Source organism: Tursiops truncatus, chromosome 6, assembly GCF_011762595.2.
Source record: "Tursiops truncatus isolate mTurTru1 chromosome 6, mTurTru1.mat.Y, whole genome shotgun sequence".
Classification (NCBI taxonomy): Eukaryota; Metazoa; Chordata; class Mammalia; order Artiodactyla; family Delphinidae; genus Tursiops; species Tursiops truncatus.
Window position 1 is genome coordinate 81,550,675 of NC_047039.1, and position 18,092 is coordinate 81,568,766.

The 18,092-nt window shown below is 38.0% G+C and overlaps 1 protein-coding gene across 5 annotated transcripts in view; it reads left to right on the forward strand.

The window, feature by feature from the left end:
• NCBP1 (nuclear cap binding protein subunit 1) overlaps window positions 1-18,092 on the forward strand; it is a 44,591-nt gene that overhangs the window by 2,291 nt on the left and 24,208 nt on the right. For 2 of the 5 annotated variants that reach the window (XM_019948880.3, XM_073806320.1), the window contains exons 2-8: window positions 5,000-5,088; window positions 6,009-6,109; window positions 7,959-8,115; window positions 15,813-15,920; window positions 16,279-16,400; window positions 17,355-17,424; window positions 17,872-18,087. In XM_019948880.3, coding sequence (XP_019804439.1) covers window positions 5,000-5,088; window positions 6,009-6,109; window positions 7,959-8,115; window positions 15,813-15,920; window positions 16,279-16,400; window positions 17,355-17,424; window positions 17,872-18,087 — 863 coding nt within the window. Of the gene's footprint in view, window positions 1-4,999; window positions 5,089-6,008; window positions 6,139-7,958; window positions 8,116-15,812; window positions 15,921-16,278; window positions 16,401-17,354; window positions 17,425-17,871; window positions 18,088-18,092 lie in introns of those variants that run through there. The other 3 variants (XM_019948882.2, XM_073806319.1, XM_033858323.2) reach the window with 3 other exon arrangements.

Here is an 18,092-nt window from a genome sequence, read left to right on the forward strand (position 1 = left end):
TTAAAATAGGCTGAATTATTATTGTTGTATTAAATAGATGCATCTGAGCATTTCTGGATTATTGTCAGCTCTTATCAGTCACTGACTGCCATGGCTTGTCATATGGCTTGACTAGATATAATAATTTATTCAACAAATATTTAACAGTGCCAGGCACAGTTCTAACTACTGACAGTACAGCAGTGGACAATATAAAGATTCCCTTTTACAGGCAGACAACAATCAAGTAAATATAGTGTATCATATGGTGTTAAGTGCTATGGAGAAAAAGAAAACTGGATAAAGAAAGTAGAGGCTGCTGTCGGGGAGGAGTTGCCATTTTGTATTGGTTGGTCAGGGAAGGCCTCACTGAGAATCGCATCTGATCAAAGACCTGCAGGAGGTGAGGGGGCAAACCAGATGGCAGTGTGGGGGAAATGCAGTAGTCTAAGCAAATGGAGCCTGAAGTGCAAAGGCTTTAAGGCTAGAGTATTCCTATCATCCTGAAACAACAAGGAGGCCAGTGTTGCTGTAGCAGAGTGAGTGAGGGGGAGAGTTGTAGGAGATAAGATCGGAAGGGTAGCAGAGGATCAGCTCACAGAGGGCAATTTTAAAATTGTATCTCTGTGCTGAGACTAGAGTGTCCTTGATCCAAGGAGATAAGTTCCGGAAGCTATACCAATGAAATTCACCTAGAGATGGATTTATAGACAAGGAAAGGAAAGTCCTAAATGGAAATTAATGTGTATGGATACTGGTCCAGTGCTAAATCTAATTCATTTCTTAGACTCTTTTTAAGAATGTCTCTGAAGCTTTTCAGTTATTTTGGATATGCATACAATAGATGTTCAATATATTGCTTTGTTCTTTTAAGAAAGTTTTTAGATTGTCCATAATCTTGGCCAAAACCCCATATTAGTCCCTTTTAAGCTACTTAGAATTAGGTCCTTACCTTTTAGGTGGTGACTGTTCTTTTACCTAACTGTAGAAAATAGAACGAATAGAAGGGGCTTCCCTGGTGGCGCAGTGGTTGGGAATCCGCCTACCAATGCAGGGGACGCAGGTTCATGCCTCCGTACGGGAAGATCCCACATGCCGCGGAGCGGCTGGGCCTGTGAGCCATGGCCGCTGAGCCTGCGCGTGCGTCCGGAGCCTGTGCTCCGCAACGGGAGAGGCCACAACAGTGGGAGGCCCTCGTACCACAAAAAAACAAACAAACAAAACAAAACAAAACAAAAAACGAATAGAAGTGAAGGGATTTGTAATTCTGACAAAAAGTATAGTTTGTTTCAGAAGTGATGGTTACTTCTTTAAATCTGCAGGATCGAGGTGCTTTACTTTTCCCCTTTCCCTTGTTGTTTTTGTTACTTTCTCTTTAACAGAGTTGTTTTTTTTTTTAATCACTTTAGTCTTTATTATTATTTATTTATTTTCTTTTGCGGTACGCGGGCCTCTCACTCTTGTGACCTCTCCCGTTGCGGAGCACAGGCCTATGGCTTACAGGCCCAGCCACTCCGCAGCATGTGGGATCTTCCCGGACGGGGCACGAACCCGTGTCCCCTGCATCGGCAGGCAGACTCTCAACCACTGCGCCACCAGGGAAGCCCCAGAGTTGGTTTTTGTTTCCACTTTGTGGTTCTAAAATTTTTTATAGTACATATAATTCTAAATAAGGATATAAGATGTGTAGTACAGTGTATCCATATAGAATAAGGATCACCTTACAGGCGAAAAATTATTTGGTGTATTAAGATTCTTTCTGATGGCTTTTTTGTTGCGTTTTTATTCGGCTGCATTGGATCTTAGTTGCTGAGCATGGGCTTTTTCTAGCTGCGGTGCGCGGGCTTCTCTCGTTGCAGAGCACAGGCTCTAGGCGCACAGGCTTCAGTAGTTGTGGCACAAGGGCTCAGTAGTTGTGGCTCGCGGGGTCTAGAGTGCAGGCTCAGTAATTGTGGCACACGGGCTTAGTTGCAATCTTCCCAGATCAGGGATCGAACCCGTGTCCCCTACATTGGCAGGTGGATTCTTAACCACTGTGCCACCAGGGAAGTCCCTTTCTGATGGGTTTTAATAGAGACTTGCTTCTCTCTTCTAGCCAAGGGTGTCAGAACGAAGTGCTAATGTGTAGCTTTAATTTACATTGTAAAACTTCTACTTAGTTAACATGTTAATATAAAATCTGTTGTTGTTTTGGGAGCTACCTTAGATATGCTTTCTTGAGGGTAGGTGAAAACATTCAGCTCATTCCCAAAATTTTATTCTTCTTTAAAGTGCTTTATTCTACTTCCCCATGCTCTTGCCCACATTCTCTTGAGTTCAGTTTCCTGTTACTGTGCATGAGTTCACATTGTGTCTGTACCTCCCCCTCCCATCCCTCTTTATATTCTCTCCAATATCAGGTGAGTGTGGGGCATCTCTTACTTCTTAATACTTTCTGCCTCTTCTCATTCTCCAAGCATAGTAAAAATGAGAAGAAGAAAAGAGTTACACTTCAGAGATAGGACTGTATACTGTATTTTCTAGTTTTTCTTCAGAAATCCTACCTTCTCTCCCCACAGCAGTATTTTCTTCTTTTCAGTCTTACAAGAGGGCCTAGGAGGGTTGCTTTAAAGACTGGGGTATAATTCTAAACTGATTTGAGAACAAGCCAGCTGGATGGTTAATTTAGAGAGGGTGTGGAGGTGGGATGTGGGATAAAGGGTTTTGGCATAGTAGATGGGCCAGAAAGAAAGGAACAATGGTTAAAGTTTTAAAAAAAAAAACCTGCTCTCATTCAGCTAGTTTTTTAGCATCTGCATTCTCCCAGCCTTACCAGAATCTGGTTCTGAAGAACATTTAGTATATTCTGCTTTCTAGAACAGAGTTTCTCAACATCAGCACTGTTGCCATTTTGGGCTGGATTATTCTTTGTTGTTGGGAGTTGTCCTGTGCAATGTGGTATGTTTAGTAGAATCTCTGGCCCCTGCCCACTGGATGACAGAGTTGTGACAACTAAAAATGTCTCCAGAGATTGCCAAGTGGCTCCTGGGGGACAAAAATCCAACCCAGTTGAGAACCACTGCTTTTGGAGAAGGCTATTTTAATGTCCTGGCTGATAGCTTATATAAACATCGCATCAAATATGTCATTTTTTTCAATGAATGAATCCTGGAAATAGAAGTCCTTTGTGTCGAACTTGGCTCTTGGGGTGGTGGAACCTTTATAGAGATCCTGTGACTTCAGTTTAATGTATATTTGAGAATCAAGGTCACTGATCCCACAATACCACACATGTCCACAACTTTACATGGATACATATCTCCAGGAATACATCACAGCTGTCATGCTGCATGTGTATTATATTTTTTATGGCATTATCCCTTCAAAACTATCCCTTCAAAATTCAGTGGTTATTTAAACCAGTTCCTAATGATAACTAAGGGGCTGGGTGGGTGGGGGGGTCAAAGCACACAGTGCTTTGCCCTGTGGCCTTTTATAATACTTTATTTGGCCCTATCTAGAAAGTAATAGATCGGTTTTATTCACCTTGAGTTCAGGTGGTAAGTACCTGAAGATCATTTCAGACATTGGAAAAATTTTTAACACCTCAAGCTTAGAATAGCCAAGTGCTGTGTTTTATGAAAATCATTGTATTTTTCAAGCCAAATGTTCCAGTGGCAAGTAAGTAATTATGAACTCTGTAAAAATGGTTCAGTTCCTTTGGCTGTACAAGTCTGGAGAAGATTAAAAATATAACTTGCTACTGAGTAATCCTATATCTGCAGATTTTCATTATTAATACAGATCTCCAACACAGTTACAAATTATTGCTTCCTTGTTCACATGCCATCCTAATAATCTAATTGGTGGAAGTTAAAAATTGAATTATACTGGGAGACTAGCCAACATTGTGTGCAGCAACAGCATCATGTTCAATATTTAACACCTTATTTGAAATTTTTTCAGCTTTATGTTAGTCCACAAAAGGATATAAGGTGGGTATGTTGAGGTTTTAAACAAAATATTGGTAGTAAGAGATCACTAACAGCAAGACTGAAAATACACAGTCCAGTGCTTAAGGATGATTTGTAGCACAGCTTCATTCAAATTGAATTCTTTAGCGACCAAAATGACAGAGAGAAGACTGCTAATGATTTCAGAATGGTAGTTTTTATTTGTTTGCACAACTCTGAATGACACCGTTTTTGAACATAATAGGATCACTAAAGTACGGAACCAAGAGCTGGTTAAAGCAGGAAACCATAAAACATACACCTTTTCCCCACCGATTGTTTGATATAGTACTCAGGACTTTTCTTTGAGTATGTCTGCTGATTGTAATTCTCATTGTTTGGGATGAACTAGACCCTAGTGCTGCAAGGTCTGTAGAAGCGAAACCGTTAGTTGAAGAGTTAAGAGCTCAGACATTTGTAAAAACTAGTGAGGAATCCTAATGTTTTATGCTCCCTTTCCCATCTTTTGAAGTTTTCCTCTTCATACCTTTCTTTTTTAAAAACTTTTTTCCCCCCTAATCAAGTCTTTCCACAGCACTCAACTTGGTTTTACACCCATATTTCATCAGTTTACATAATTTTCATTATTAAAATAATGAGTACTACTGGCACTGACAGGTTTCAGGAACAAGTGACTAAGGATGAATAAACAACTCAAGTTCAAAGAATGGGAGTAGCCATACATGAGTGTTACAGGGAGTCTTCTAACTGCTAGTGGTTAGCATGTTATGGGCACCTTTGCTGCCTATCCATAGAAATGGACAGGGCTGCTGCATTGCGTTGCTCCATGGGGGCACTATAATCACAAAATTTAACATAAATAATGCTTCCTGGAGTTATTACGGTGCCACTGGGTATGGAGACAGTTGGTTGATCTAGCCTTGTCTGAGAAGTGGAGGGTCAGTTAAGCACTTCTGTGTGTAAATAGTAGGGCTTCTGGTACAAAAGTGATTATAGCATTAAAAAAGTTAACGTTTTTGATAACAGATTCATCGTGTAATGTTCACTTTTTTACATTGTTGAAACAGGGGGACAGCCTCACAAAAGAAGAAAGACCTCTGATGCAAATGAAACTGAAGATCATTTGGAATCTTTAATATGCAAAGTAGGAGAAAAGGTATGATCAAAATAGGCAGAGACTGTGATGGGCTTAGGGTTGTAGTTAACTGTGCTTGATTAGTTTCTGCATCTGCAAGCTCGATGATCTAAGTTGTGGGCAAAGTTTGTATTGCCATATATCTATATCCCAAAGTAAATGCATATTAAAAGCCTTGGAATGCAGAGAGTTAAATGTTATTAGTAATTTTCATAGAATATGAGTCTTAGAAGGGACCTTAGGGAATAGTCCACTCAATTTAAAAATGAAGACCAGGGGCTTCCCTGGTGGCACAGTGGTTGGGAATCTGCCTGCCAATGCAGGGGACATGGGTTCGAGCCCTGGTCTGGGAAGATCCCACATGCCGTGGAGCAGCTGGGCCCGTGTGCCACAGCTACTTAGCCTGCCCTCTGGAGCCCGTGAGCCACAACTACTGAAGCCCGCGCACCTAGAGCCCATGCTCCGCAACAGGAGAGGCCACCATAATGAGAAGCCCGCACACCACGGCGAGGAGTAGTCCCCGCTGGCCATAACTAGAGGAAGCCTGTGCACAGCAATGAAGACCCAATGCAGCCAAAAATAAATAAAATAAATAAATAAATTAAAAAAATTTTTTTTAATGTATTAAAAAAAAATGGAGACCGAGGAAGTTCTGGATAGGTGAGGTAATTTGCCCAGTCATACAGTTAAGTGAATTAGTTAGAGAAGTAGAATAGAGCCCAGAATGTCCTCCCATTTCTAATACTTGTTTTGCTGTCTTAGATTGCTTTTTTAATTTTATTTGTTCTCTTTTCATGGTTTTCTAAGGAATAGTAACAACCTGAATTTATTTATACTAAACTGTCAGTGCCTTATGTGTAACTTTTTTATCGTCACCTAGAAAATTTTAATGCACTAATTGCTGAGTACTTGACAGATATTTAATATGCTGTCCTCTACAGAGTGCCTGCTCTTTGGAGAGCAACCTAGAAGGCTTGGCTGGCGTTTTGGAAGCTGATCTTCCTAACTATAAGAGCAAGATCTTAAGGCTTCTTTGTACAGTGTATGTATACAAAAGATTTATGAATCCAGGTGATAATGTATTATCTACTCTTAAATGCTTGTGAATGTTCAGAAGATGTGTTTATGTTTCATATGTCATCTGCTTTCATTCTGTGGGGAATTTGTCAAATGAAATGACCTTTTGCCCTTTGGCGAACTCTTAGCGATAAATAGGATGAAAATTGAGCATTTTCTTTGTTTCGTTTCTTGTATCCTTAGAATCATTTGAGTTGACTACTTTTAAGTGAGAAAGTAGACAACTTCACATTCAGCGATTTTCTTTTAAGCACGTACAATTAAATATATATAATAGGGTTTAATTTATACTTTTAATCAGTAGTATCAAACATATTTGAGAACCAGTCACTCGAGTAACAATAGCCCTTCTTAGAAGGCTGAAGATACTTTTGAAGCTATGACATATAATAGGCATAATCTTTCTCTGAATTAGGTTAGCTAGAACGAGTATCAGCATTTAATTTGTAAGGACATTAGAATGGGAAAAGTCTTACATGAAATCATGAAACAGTCTCTCCCAACAGTGGAATTAGCAATCCAGACTTCCTCATCACTCAGGTGGACATTGGTCACTCTAAACTGTATGCTTTGCAAAGGAGTATCTATGACTTCTGGATAAAGGAGTCTTCATTATAAAGGTGCCTTAAAATGTTATTTCAGTTATTTTAAAATAATGGGTTTTTTAAATTGCTTACAGCTCAGTTTTGAAATTTAAAAATGTACACACAAATTGAAACTATCAGTGGATTTTACTTTAACATCTCATAAAGTACAAATAATTTCAGATACAATTTTTTTAAGGAATCTAGTTAATATTCAGGAAGACATGTCCTTAGACTAAGAAACTTAATACTAAGAAAAGTTATTTGGCTATAGTTATCCGTAGATTCCTTCTGTTCTGAAAGCATTTATTAGAATAGAGTAGATTTATGCTTAAACTCTGATGGAAGCCATGACTTTGAAGCAGGGGAGGGTTGAGGAGGAATGGTTACTATCAATGCAGTTATTTTTTTTAAACCTAAATTGTCCCTAACACTCTTTGCTAGGAACCTTGGGAAAATGCAAAAAGTATAAGAGAATCTGAACAATCAGGAGTTCCCATTTGCTTTTCTTTTTTGAGCTGATTTCTAAAGGCTGCCTAAATTAGGGATCAACATTTGCTTTTTTCAAAGATTTATTACTATAATCCTCTTCTCTGCTTTTCAAATAACTTTAATGAAAATTAACACACTTGAGTAAGCAAACTGGATGTAAAGATATCTTACTCTATCAGAGTACCATGTTAAAAATTCAACAATTTAACTGATAGGAACTGGTTTTAGTTCTGAATTTTTTCTAAGCAACTAGAATAGTGTTTCTCAAAGTGAAATTCTGATCCCGTGACATTTGGTTGGCTAAGTTTAGAAATGTTGATTGCTCCATCTCCCCCTTAATGATTCTGCATTAAAGAACCTTGTTTCACTCAGCAATTGCCAGATATTTTACCATGGAAACCATCTTCTGTAGACCTGCTATTCAATTCCACTAAGCACATTGGAAGAAAAACTGGTCTAGTGTCAGTTATATCTATTTTAGTTTGATTTCACAATTAGAGTGTTTTACTTTCTTAACTCTTGGATTAACTAATTAGAATTAAAATGAAAAAATTGAGGGAGCCATGTCTGCAACTCTTCTCAATATTTTTGCCTTTTCTGACATTGTTTTAAAAACATAGCTAAATGTCATGCTTTTCTAAAGTTAGTAAAACAATTTAAAATTTTTTATAGTATAAAATTCAGCAACTTAATGCTGTTGTTTTGGGATCTTCTTATTGTGCTGGGTTCTCAAATCAGTGCACGTCTGTTACCTGAAAAGTTGACAATTTATACAACATTAGTTGGACTACTAAATGCCAGGAATTACAACTTCGGTGGAGAATTTGTAGAAGCCATGATTCGTCAACTTAAAGAATCGTTGAAAGCAAACAATTATAATGAAGCTGTATATTTGGTAAGTTTTTTGTTTTTTTGGCTTTTGGGGAGCTTTTTGGTATGTTATGACTTAGTGTTGGGATGAAGGGGAGAGGTGAGCTACAACCAAATAATTTATCTTTTCTCTTGAAATACACTTCCCCACTCACCACAACAGCTGCTCTTTTGAAACCATTCTTTTTTTTTTTTTATCTTTATTGGAGTATAATTGCTTCACAATACCGTGTTAGTTTCTGTTGCACAATAAAGCGAATCAGCCATATGCATACACATGTCCCCATATCCCCTCCCTCTTGAGCCTCCCTCCCATCCTCTGTATCCCGCCCCTCTAGGTCATCGCAAAGCGCCGAACCCATCTCCCTATGCTATGTTGCTGCTTCCCACCAGCCAACTGTTTTACATTTGGTAGTGTATATATGTCGATGCTACTCTCACTTCGCCCACCCACCCCATGTCACCAAGTCCATTCTCTGTGTCTACCTCTTTATTCCTTCCCTGCAACTAGGTTCATCACTACCTTTTTTTTTTTTTTTTTTTAGATTCCATATATATGCGTTAGCATACGGTATTTGTTTTTCTCTTTCTGACTTACTTCACTCTGTATGACAGACTGGGTCCATCCACCTCACTACAAATAACTCAATTTCGTTTCCTTTTATGGCTGAGTAATATTCCACTGTATATATGTGCCACATCTTCTTTATCCATTAATCTGTCAATGGACACTTAGGTTGGTTCCATGTCCTGGCTATTGTAAATAGTGCTGCAGTAAACATTGTGGTGCATGTCTCTTTCTGAATTATGGTTTTCTCAGGGTATATGCTGAGCAATGGGATTGCTGGGTCATATGGTAGATCTATTTTTAGTTTTTTAAGGAACCTCCATACTGTTTTCCATAGTGGTTGTATCAATTTACATTCCCACCAACAGTGTAGAAGGGTTCCCTTTTCACCATACCTTTTCCAGCATTTATTGTTTCTAGCTTTTTTGATAATGGCCATTCTGACTGGCGTGAGGTGATACCTCATTGTAGTTTTGATTTGCATTTCTCTAATAATTAGTGATGTTAAGCATCTTTTCATTTGCCTCTTGGCTATCTGTATGTCTTCCTTGGTGAAATGTCTATTTAGGTCTTCTGCCCAATTTTTAACCGGATTGTTTGTTTTTTTGATTGAGCTCCATGAGCTGTTTGTATATTCTGGAGATTAATCCTTTGTTTCATTTGCAAATATTTTCTCCCATTCTGAGGGTTGTCTTTTTGTCTTGTTTATGGTTTCCTTTGCTGTGCAAAAACTTTTAAGTTGATTAAATCCCATTTGTTTATTTTTGTTTTTATTTCTGTTACTCTAGGAGGTGGGTCAAAAAAGATCTTGCTGTGGTTTATGTCCGAGTGTTTTTCCTATGTTTTCCTCTAAAAGTTTTATAGTGTCTGGTCTTAACATTTAACTCTTTAATCCATTTGGAGTTTATTTTTGTGTATGGTGTTAGGTAGTGTTCTAATTTCATTCTTTTACATGTAGCTGTCCAGTTTTCCCAGCACCACTTATTGAAAAGGCTGTCTTTTCTCCATTGTATGTTCTTGCCTCCTTTGTCGTAAATTAGGTGCCCATATGTGCGTGGGTTTATCTCTGGGCATTCTGTCCTGTACCATTGATGTATATTTATGTTTCTGAGCCAGTACCATACTGTCTTGATTACTGTACCTTTGTGGTATAGTTTGAAGTCGGGGAGCCTGATTCCTGCAACTCCATTTTTCTTTCTCAAGATTGCTTTGGCTATTTGGGTCTTTTGTGTTTCCATACGAATTGTAAGATTTTTTGTTCTAATTCTGTGAAGAATACTGTTGGTAGTTTGATAGGGATTGCATTGAATCTGTAGATTGCTTTGGGTAGTATAGTCATTTTCACAATATTGATTCTTCCAAACCAAGAACATGGTATATTTCTCCATCTGTTTCTGTCATCTTTTATTTCTTTCGTCAGTGTTTTATAGTTTTGTGAGTACAAGTATTTTGCCTCCTTAGGCAGGTTTATTCCTAGGTATTTTGTTCTTTTTGTTGCAGTGGTAAACGGGAGTGTTTCCCTAATTTATCTTTTGATTTTTCATTGTTGGTGTATAGGAATGCCAAAGATTTCTGTGCATTGATTTTGTATCCGGCAACCTTACCAAATTCATTGATTAGTTTTCTGGTGGCATCTTTAGGATTTTCTATGTATAGTATCATGTCATCAGCAAACGGTGGCAGTTTTACTTCTTCTTTTCAAATTTGTATTCCTTTTATTTCTTTTTCTTCTCTGATTGTTGTGGCTAGGACTTCCAAAACTATGTTGAATAAGAGTGGCAAGAGTGGACATCCTTGTCTTGTTCCTGATCTTAGTGGAAATGCTTTCAGTTTTTCACCATTGAGTATGATGCTTGCTGTGGGTTTGTCATATATGGCCTTTTTCATGTTGAGGTAGGTTCCCTCTGTGCCCATTTTCTGGAGAGTTTTTATCATAAATGGGTGTAGAATTTTGTCAAAAGCTTTTTCTGCATCTACTGAGATGATCATATGGTTTTTATTCCTTAATTTGTTAATGTGGTGTATCACATTGATTGATTTGCGTATATTGAAGAATCCTTGCATCCCTGGGATAAATCCCACTTGATCATGGTGATCCTTTTAATGTGCTGTTGGATTCTGTTTGCTAGTATTTTGTTCAGGATTTTTGTATCTATGTTCATCAGTGATAATTGGTCTATAATTTTCTTTTTTTGTGATCTCTTTTTCTGGTTTTGGTATCAGTGATGGTGGCTTCATAGAATGAATTTGGGAGTGATTCTCCCTCTGCAATGTTTTGGAAGAGTTTGAGAAGGATTGGTGTTAGCTCTTCTCTAAATGTTTGATAGAATTCGCCTGTGAAGCCATCTGGTTCTGGATTTTTGTTTGTTGGAAGATTTTTAATTATGGTTTCAATTTCATTACTTGTGATAGATCTATTTATATTTTCTACTTCTTCCTGGTTCAGTCTTTGAAAATTGGACCTTTCCAAGAGTTTGTCCATTTCTTCGTGGTTGTCCATTTTATTGACATATAGTTTTTTGTAGTAGTCTCTTATAATCCTTTGTATGTCTGCAGTGTCAGTTGTGATTTCTCCTTTTTCATTTCTAATTTTATTGATTTGCGTCCTCTCCCTTTTTTTCTTGATTAGTCTGGCTAAGGGTTTATCAACTTTGTTTATCTTCTCAAAGAACCAGCTTTTAGTTACATTGATTTTGGTATTGTTTTCTTCATTTCTATTTCATTTATTTCTGCTCTGATCTTTATGATTTCTTTCCTTCTGCTGACTTTGGGTTTTCTTCTTTCTCTAGTTGTTTTAAGTGTAGAGTTAGATGTTTATTTGATATTTTTCTTGTTTCTTGAGGTGAGATTGAATTGCTATAAACTTCCCTCTTAGAACTGCTTTTGCTGCATCCCATAGGTTTTGGGTTGTCATGTTTTCGTTGTCATTTGTTTCTATGTATTTTTTTATTTCTTCTTTGATTTCTTCAGTGATCTCTTGGTTATTTGGTAGACCACTGTTTAGCCTCCATGTATTTGTGTTTTTTACAGTTTTTTTCCTGTAATTGATTTCCAGTCTCATAGTGCTGTGGTCAGAAAAGATGCTTGGTAGGATTTCAGTTTTCTTAAGTTTTCCGAGGCTTGATTTGTGAACCAAGATGTGATCTTTCCTGGAGAATGTTCCATGTGCATTTGAGAAGAAAGTGTATTCTGCCACTTTCGGGTGGAATGTTCTGTAAATATCAATTAGATTTATCTGGTCTATTGTGTCATTTAAAGCTTGTGTTTCCTTATTTTCTATTTGGATGATCTGTCCATTGGTCTAAGTGGGGTGTTTAAGTCCCCTACTATTATTGTGTTACTGTCGATTTCTCCTTTCATGGTGGTTAGCATTTGCCTTATGTATTGAGGTGCTCCTCTGTTGGGTACATAAACATTTATAATTGTTGTATCATCTTCTTGGATTGATCCTTTGACCATTATGTAGTGGCCCTCCTTATCTGTTGTAGCAGTCTTTATTTTAAAGTCTATCTTATCTGATATGTGTATTGCTATTCCAGCTTTCTTTTGATTTCCATTTGCATGGAATATCTTTTTTGATCCCTTCACTTTCAGTCTGTATATGTCCCTAGGTCTGAAGTGGGTCTCTTGTAGACAGCATATATATGGGTCTTGTTTTTGTATCCGTTCAGCCAGTCTGTGTCTTTTGGTTGGGGTGTTTAATCCATTTGCATTCAAGTTTATTGTCGATATGTATGTTCCTATTACCATTTTCTTAATGGTTTGGGGTTTGTTTTTGTGGGTCTTTTTCTTCTCTTGTGTTTCCCGCTTAGAGAAGTTTCTTTAGCATTTGTTGTAAGGCTGGTTTGGTGGTGCTGAATTCTCTTAGCTTTTGTTTGTCTGAAAAGCTTTTGACTTCTCCATCAAATGTGAATGAGATCCTTGCTGGGTAGAGTAATCTTGGTTGTAGGTTTTTCTCTTTCATCAGTGTATCCTGCTACTCCCTTTTGGCCTGCAGAGTTTCCACTGAAAAATCAGCTGATAACCTTATGGGGATTCCTTTGTATGTTATTTTTTGTTTTTCCTTTGCTGCTCTTAATACTTTTTCTTTGAATTTAAATTTTGTTAGTGATTAATACGTGTCTTGGTGTGTTTTTCCTAGGGTTTATCCTGTATGGGACTCTCTGTGCTTCCTGGACTTGGGTGACTATTTCCTTTCCCATGTTAGGGAAGTCTTCCCCTGTAATCTCTTCAGATATTTTCTCAGACCCTTTCTTTTTCTCTTCTTCTGAGACCCCTATAATTTGAATGTTGGTGCATTTAGTGTTGTCCCAGAGGTCTCTGAGATTGTCTTCAATTCTTTTCATTCTTCTTTCTTTCTTCTGCTCCTCAGCAGTTATTTCCACTGTTTTATCTTCCAGCTTACTTATTCATTCTTCTGCCTCCGTTATTCTGTTACTGATTCCTTATAGTGTATTTTTCATTTCAGTTATTGTATTGTTCATCTCTGTTTGTTTGTTCTTTAGTTCTTCTAGATCTTTGTTAAACATTTTTTGTATTTGTTTTTTGGTATGTTATGACTTAGTGTTGGGATGAAGGGGAGAGGTGAGCTACAACCAAATAATTTATCTTTTCTCTTGAAATACAGTTCCCCACTCACCACAACAGCTGCTCTTTTGAAACCATTCTTTTTTTTAAAAAATAAATTTATTTATTTTATTTATTTATTTTTGGCTGCGTTGGGTCTTCGTTGCTGCACGTGGGCTCTCTCTAGTTGCAGTGAGCAGGGGCTACTCTTTGTTGTAGTGCATGGACTTATTGCGGTGGCTTCTCTTGTTGCGGACCACGGGATCTAGGTGCACAGGCTTCAGTAGTGTGGCTCACAGGCTCTAGAGCGCAGGCTCAATAGTTGCGGTGCACGGGCTTAGTTGCTCGCGGCTTGTGGGATCTTCCTGGACCTGGGATCAAACCCGTGTCTCCTGCATTGGCAGGTGGATTTTTAACCACTGCGCCAGCAGGGAAGTACCGAAACCATTCTTATTAAAGATACAGAGCTCATTACCGAGTCCAGTGGCTTCTGTTAACTCAATCCTAGTTGACCTCCCTGTAACATGGGATGCTTTACACTACTTGGCTTCTGCAGCACCACTCTTTTCAGGACCTCCTGCTGCCACCTACCTTCTATTCCTCAGTCTCCTTTTACTGGGTAACCTTCCTTTGCCCTTTAAATTTTTGTGTTTCCCAGGATTCTGTCCTCACTTCACTTTTTTCCAAACATTCTCTGCTGAAGCATTCTCATTCTCTTATAGCTTCATAAACTACCTTTATTTTGATGACCTTCCCCCCTACCAACTCTAATCTGTATCTCCTGCTTCAGCCATTCTCCTGAGCTCCAGACCTTTGGTCCAAATACTACCTGGATAGCCCTAAGGTATCTTGCCTGGAAGTCCCTGAATTAATGCATTCTTTATACCTCCTTTTCTGTACCCTCAGCCCAACCCACACAAGTGGTTGCTATTTACTGGATAGCCCGTCCAGAAACCTGAGCATTAATTTTTGTCTTGCCTTTGCCCTCTCATACCAGTCTCCAAGCCCTGTCTGTCCTACCTCCTAAATTTCTCTCCAGTCTGTCCCTTCTCCTTGTCTCCAGGGCCTCTAGTGTAGTTCATGCCTTCCTCGTAATGTCTTAACAGCTCTTAACAGCTCTTTTTGCATCCAGATTCTCTGCCTTTCACTTTATCTTCTGTAGTGGCACCAGAATGGTCTTCTGTAACTAGGCTCTGTTCATGTTGGTTACAGGTTAAAAACCTCAGTTCCTTCCCATTTTCTACAGTGGATAGTCTTCAAAGCCTGGTGCACAAGATGATGCAGGAAGTAAATATCAGAACTCTTACTTATCTTAAATGGAAATGGAATTAAGCCTTATTAATACATAACACATAGATTGACAGTGGGCCAACTTATATTTATATATAAGTAGATATTTATGTGTTGAGGTATGTGATCAAATTCTTTTCTACTGAGTACATAATCAAAAGAGTTTGGACACTCATCACGCTATTAAGTTCAGATTCCATTAAGTCTGATCCTTCATGGTTGCCCCAGTCTGTTTCTCTTTGCCTCCCATATACCCTCCAGCTCTATCTGAATTACTTGCTGGTCCCTGAACACACCTTGTTTTTGAACCTTTCTGCCTAGAACCCTCTCCTTGCTCTCCACGTGAGGACTACTTTTTTCATCCTTTATGATCTAGCCCAGTTGTTACCTCCTATATGATGTTTCCCCCTACTCCCTTTGTCCCTATTTCTAGAACACTTTATTTATCTTTTAGTATAGGATTTATCCATCTGGGTTGAGATTGTGCTTGTCCCACTAGTCTGTGAGCTCCCATGTGACAGAGACTTTAATAGTGCTCAGCAGTGGCACACAAAGGGCACCCAATAAATATCTGTTCATAAATTTCCATTTCTGTGGTCCAGCGAAAATTTTTTCACAGCCAAACAGAAAAGAAGATTATTGGTTGTAATAGCTAGAATATTACAGTTTAGGTTCTTAGTTTAGTATAAATGTAAAGCTATAAATGCAGATTCCTGTCCTTCCTACAGTGTCTGTCACAACTACTCAGCTCTGCTGTTATAGCAGAAAAGCAGCCACAGACAATATGTAAACAAATAAGCATGGCTGTGTAAAAGTCGATTTGTGGACAATGAAATGTAATTTCATATAATTTGTATGAATCAAAATATTCTTTTGGGTTTTTTTCAAGCATTTAAATATTTAAAAACCATTCTTAGTTTGCAGGCTGCTTAAAAAACAGGCAGTGGGGGCTTCCCTGGTGGCGCAGTGGTTGAGAGTCCGCCTGCCGATGCAGGGGTCACGGGTTTGTGCCCCAGTCCGGATAGATCCCACATGCCGCGGAGCGGCTGGTCCCGTGAGCCATGGCCGCTGAGCCTGCACGTCTGGAGCCTGTGCTCCGCAACGGGAGAGGCCACAACAGTGAGAGGCCTGCATACCGCAAAAAAAACAAACAAACAAAAAACAAAACAGGCAGTGGGCTAGATTTGGTCCTTGGGCTGTAGTTTTTCAGAACTGTGGTTTCAAACATTACAGAATTGCTTGTTTTATAATTATTATAAAGGACATTTAGATTTCATAGAAATTGTTCTCCCCACCAGGTCCGTTTTTTATCTGATCTTGTGAATTGTCACGTCATTGCTGCCCCATCAATGGTTGCTATGTTTGAAAATTTTGTAAGTGTAACTCAGGAAGAAGATGTGCCTCAGGTAAGAAAACCCCTTGTGCTGAATCTCGTCCATATAGTACCAGGAATTTTTCACTGGTAACCCTTTAGTAGTAAAAACAGAAGATTAACAGTAGACTTATCACATTGTAAATTCTTAATGTCTAAAAGTTAAGTCAACTGGTATAATGGTGGGTTCTTTGTGACATCTGTACATTAGTTAAATGATTCTGTCTAGTAACATTAAAGCTAATATATCTAAAAATGCTCTAAATGAGCCAGATGTCTTTGTTAAGTCCTACTGAATTGCGTCCATAGGATTTCATTCAGGAATAAATATAATATGAATGAAAATTCACTAGCACCTATTTTAAATGTACCTTTTTAAAAAAATTCCTTAGGTGCGCCGGGATTGGTACGTGTATGCATTTCTATCATCTTTGCCCTGGGTTGGAAAGGAGTTGTACGAAAAGAAAGATGCAGAGATGGACCGAATCTTTGCCAACACTGAAAGCTATCTTAAGTAAGGGCACAGCAGCTTGGTAATGATTTTGTGTCCCCTTAAGTTTTTTCAGAAGAATTTTGTTATAAGTTTCATTTTCTATTAATAGGTAATTCTTTGGATATTGTTAATATCTTCTTAGTTACAATAAAGCTAAAGGAAGTCTAAAGATAAAAATCTGCTTTCTCATTACACTAAGGTACCTTTAGATGATTTTTTAAATGTTTTATATTTTTCAAAAGTTGTACTGTTTTTTAATACTATTAGATGTTTGCAAAAGAATGAAAATAAGAGTATGAATATGCTAACATTTGAATGTCATTTCCCCTTTTTATACAAATGATAGTCCAGTATACACATTGTTCTTCTATACACACTTGCTTTTTTTTCCCTCTTAATATAGTTTGGATTCGCTGCATAAGATATTTAGCTCTACCTCATTCCTTTTAACAGCTGTATGGTATTCCAGTCTTTTAATGTACTGTAATTCCTTTAACTAGTCTCCTGTTGGTAGACATTGAGGCTATTGCAAGTCTTTGGCTATTTTAAACAGTGTTTCAGTGAATATCCTTGTACATAATAAGTCTTTATGTGCATGTACAAATATGTTTTGGCGTGGCAGGTACAAATATGTTTTGGGATGATGTGAATTCTTAGAAATGGCATTGCTGGGTTGAAGTGTCTTTAACAATTTTAATTTTGATATTTAGTCAGATTGCCTTCCAAAGAGATTATACTCTTCCATATGTCATCTAAAGAGATTATATCAGTTAGCCCTCTGCCAGTGATGTTTTTGAAACCGTGTATTTGCCTACATTTTGGCAATGCAATACATTATCAAAGATTCTAATATCTGCCAATCTGATAGGTTAAAATGTTTCACTCCCTTAATTTGCATTTTATTAATTATGAAAGCAACTGAATATCTTTTCATGTTTTAAGAACCTAAATGTAGATTTTCATTCTTACCTTTAGAAGACGCCAGAAGACTCATGTGCCCATGTTACAAGTATGGACTGCAGAGAAACCGCATCCACAAGAAGAGGTAAATTGATTTCAGTCTCTTGTGATACAAGCACAGAGTAGATTCTTATCTTTGTGACATATTCAAATCATCCCATTTGTATACCTCAGCTGGGTTTTCACATTTCATATCAGGGGTTCAGCTCCTCATAGCCCTAGGCATATAGTGGATTTTTAATAAATGTTAGAATGTCATCAAAACATTCCCTATTCTAGAGTTGATGTATTTTTAATTTAAGTGCCCAATTTGAAAAAATAAGAGGTATCAGCCCCAGACAGACTTTATAAAATAAGTAAAACAAAAACAGAAACTTCGCAGTATTCCTTAGTACTGTATTTAATTGTAAGTTAGCTTGCTTTTGTATCCTGTATTTTAGAAGGCAGTAGATTTTTGGTTTTGTCTAGTCAAAATGTTATTTCATCTAGCCTCCAAATATCTATTAATTGTTAAAAATTAATCTGTCTTTAGTATTTAGATTGCCTCTGGGCCCAGATTCAGAAATTGAAAAAGGATCGCTGGCAGGAGCGGCACATCCTAAGACCTTATCTTGCCTTTGACAGCATCCTGTGTGAAGCACTGCAGCACAACCTGCCTCCTTTCACACCACCTCCTCACACTGAAGATTCGGTGTACCCGATGCCAAGGGTCATCTTCAGAATGTTTGATTACACGGATGATCCTGAGGTACA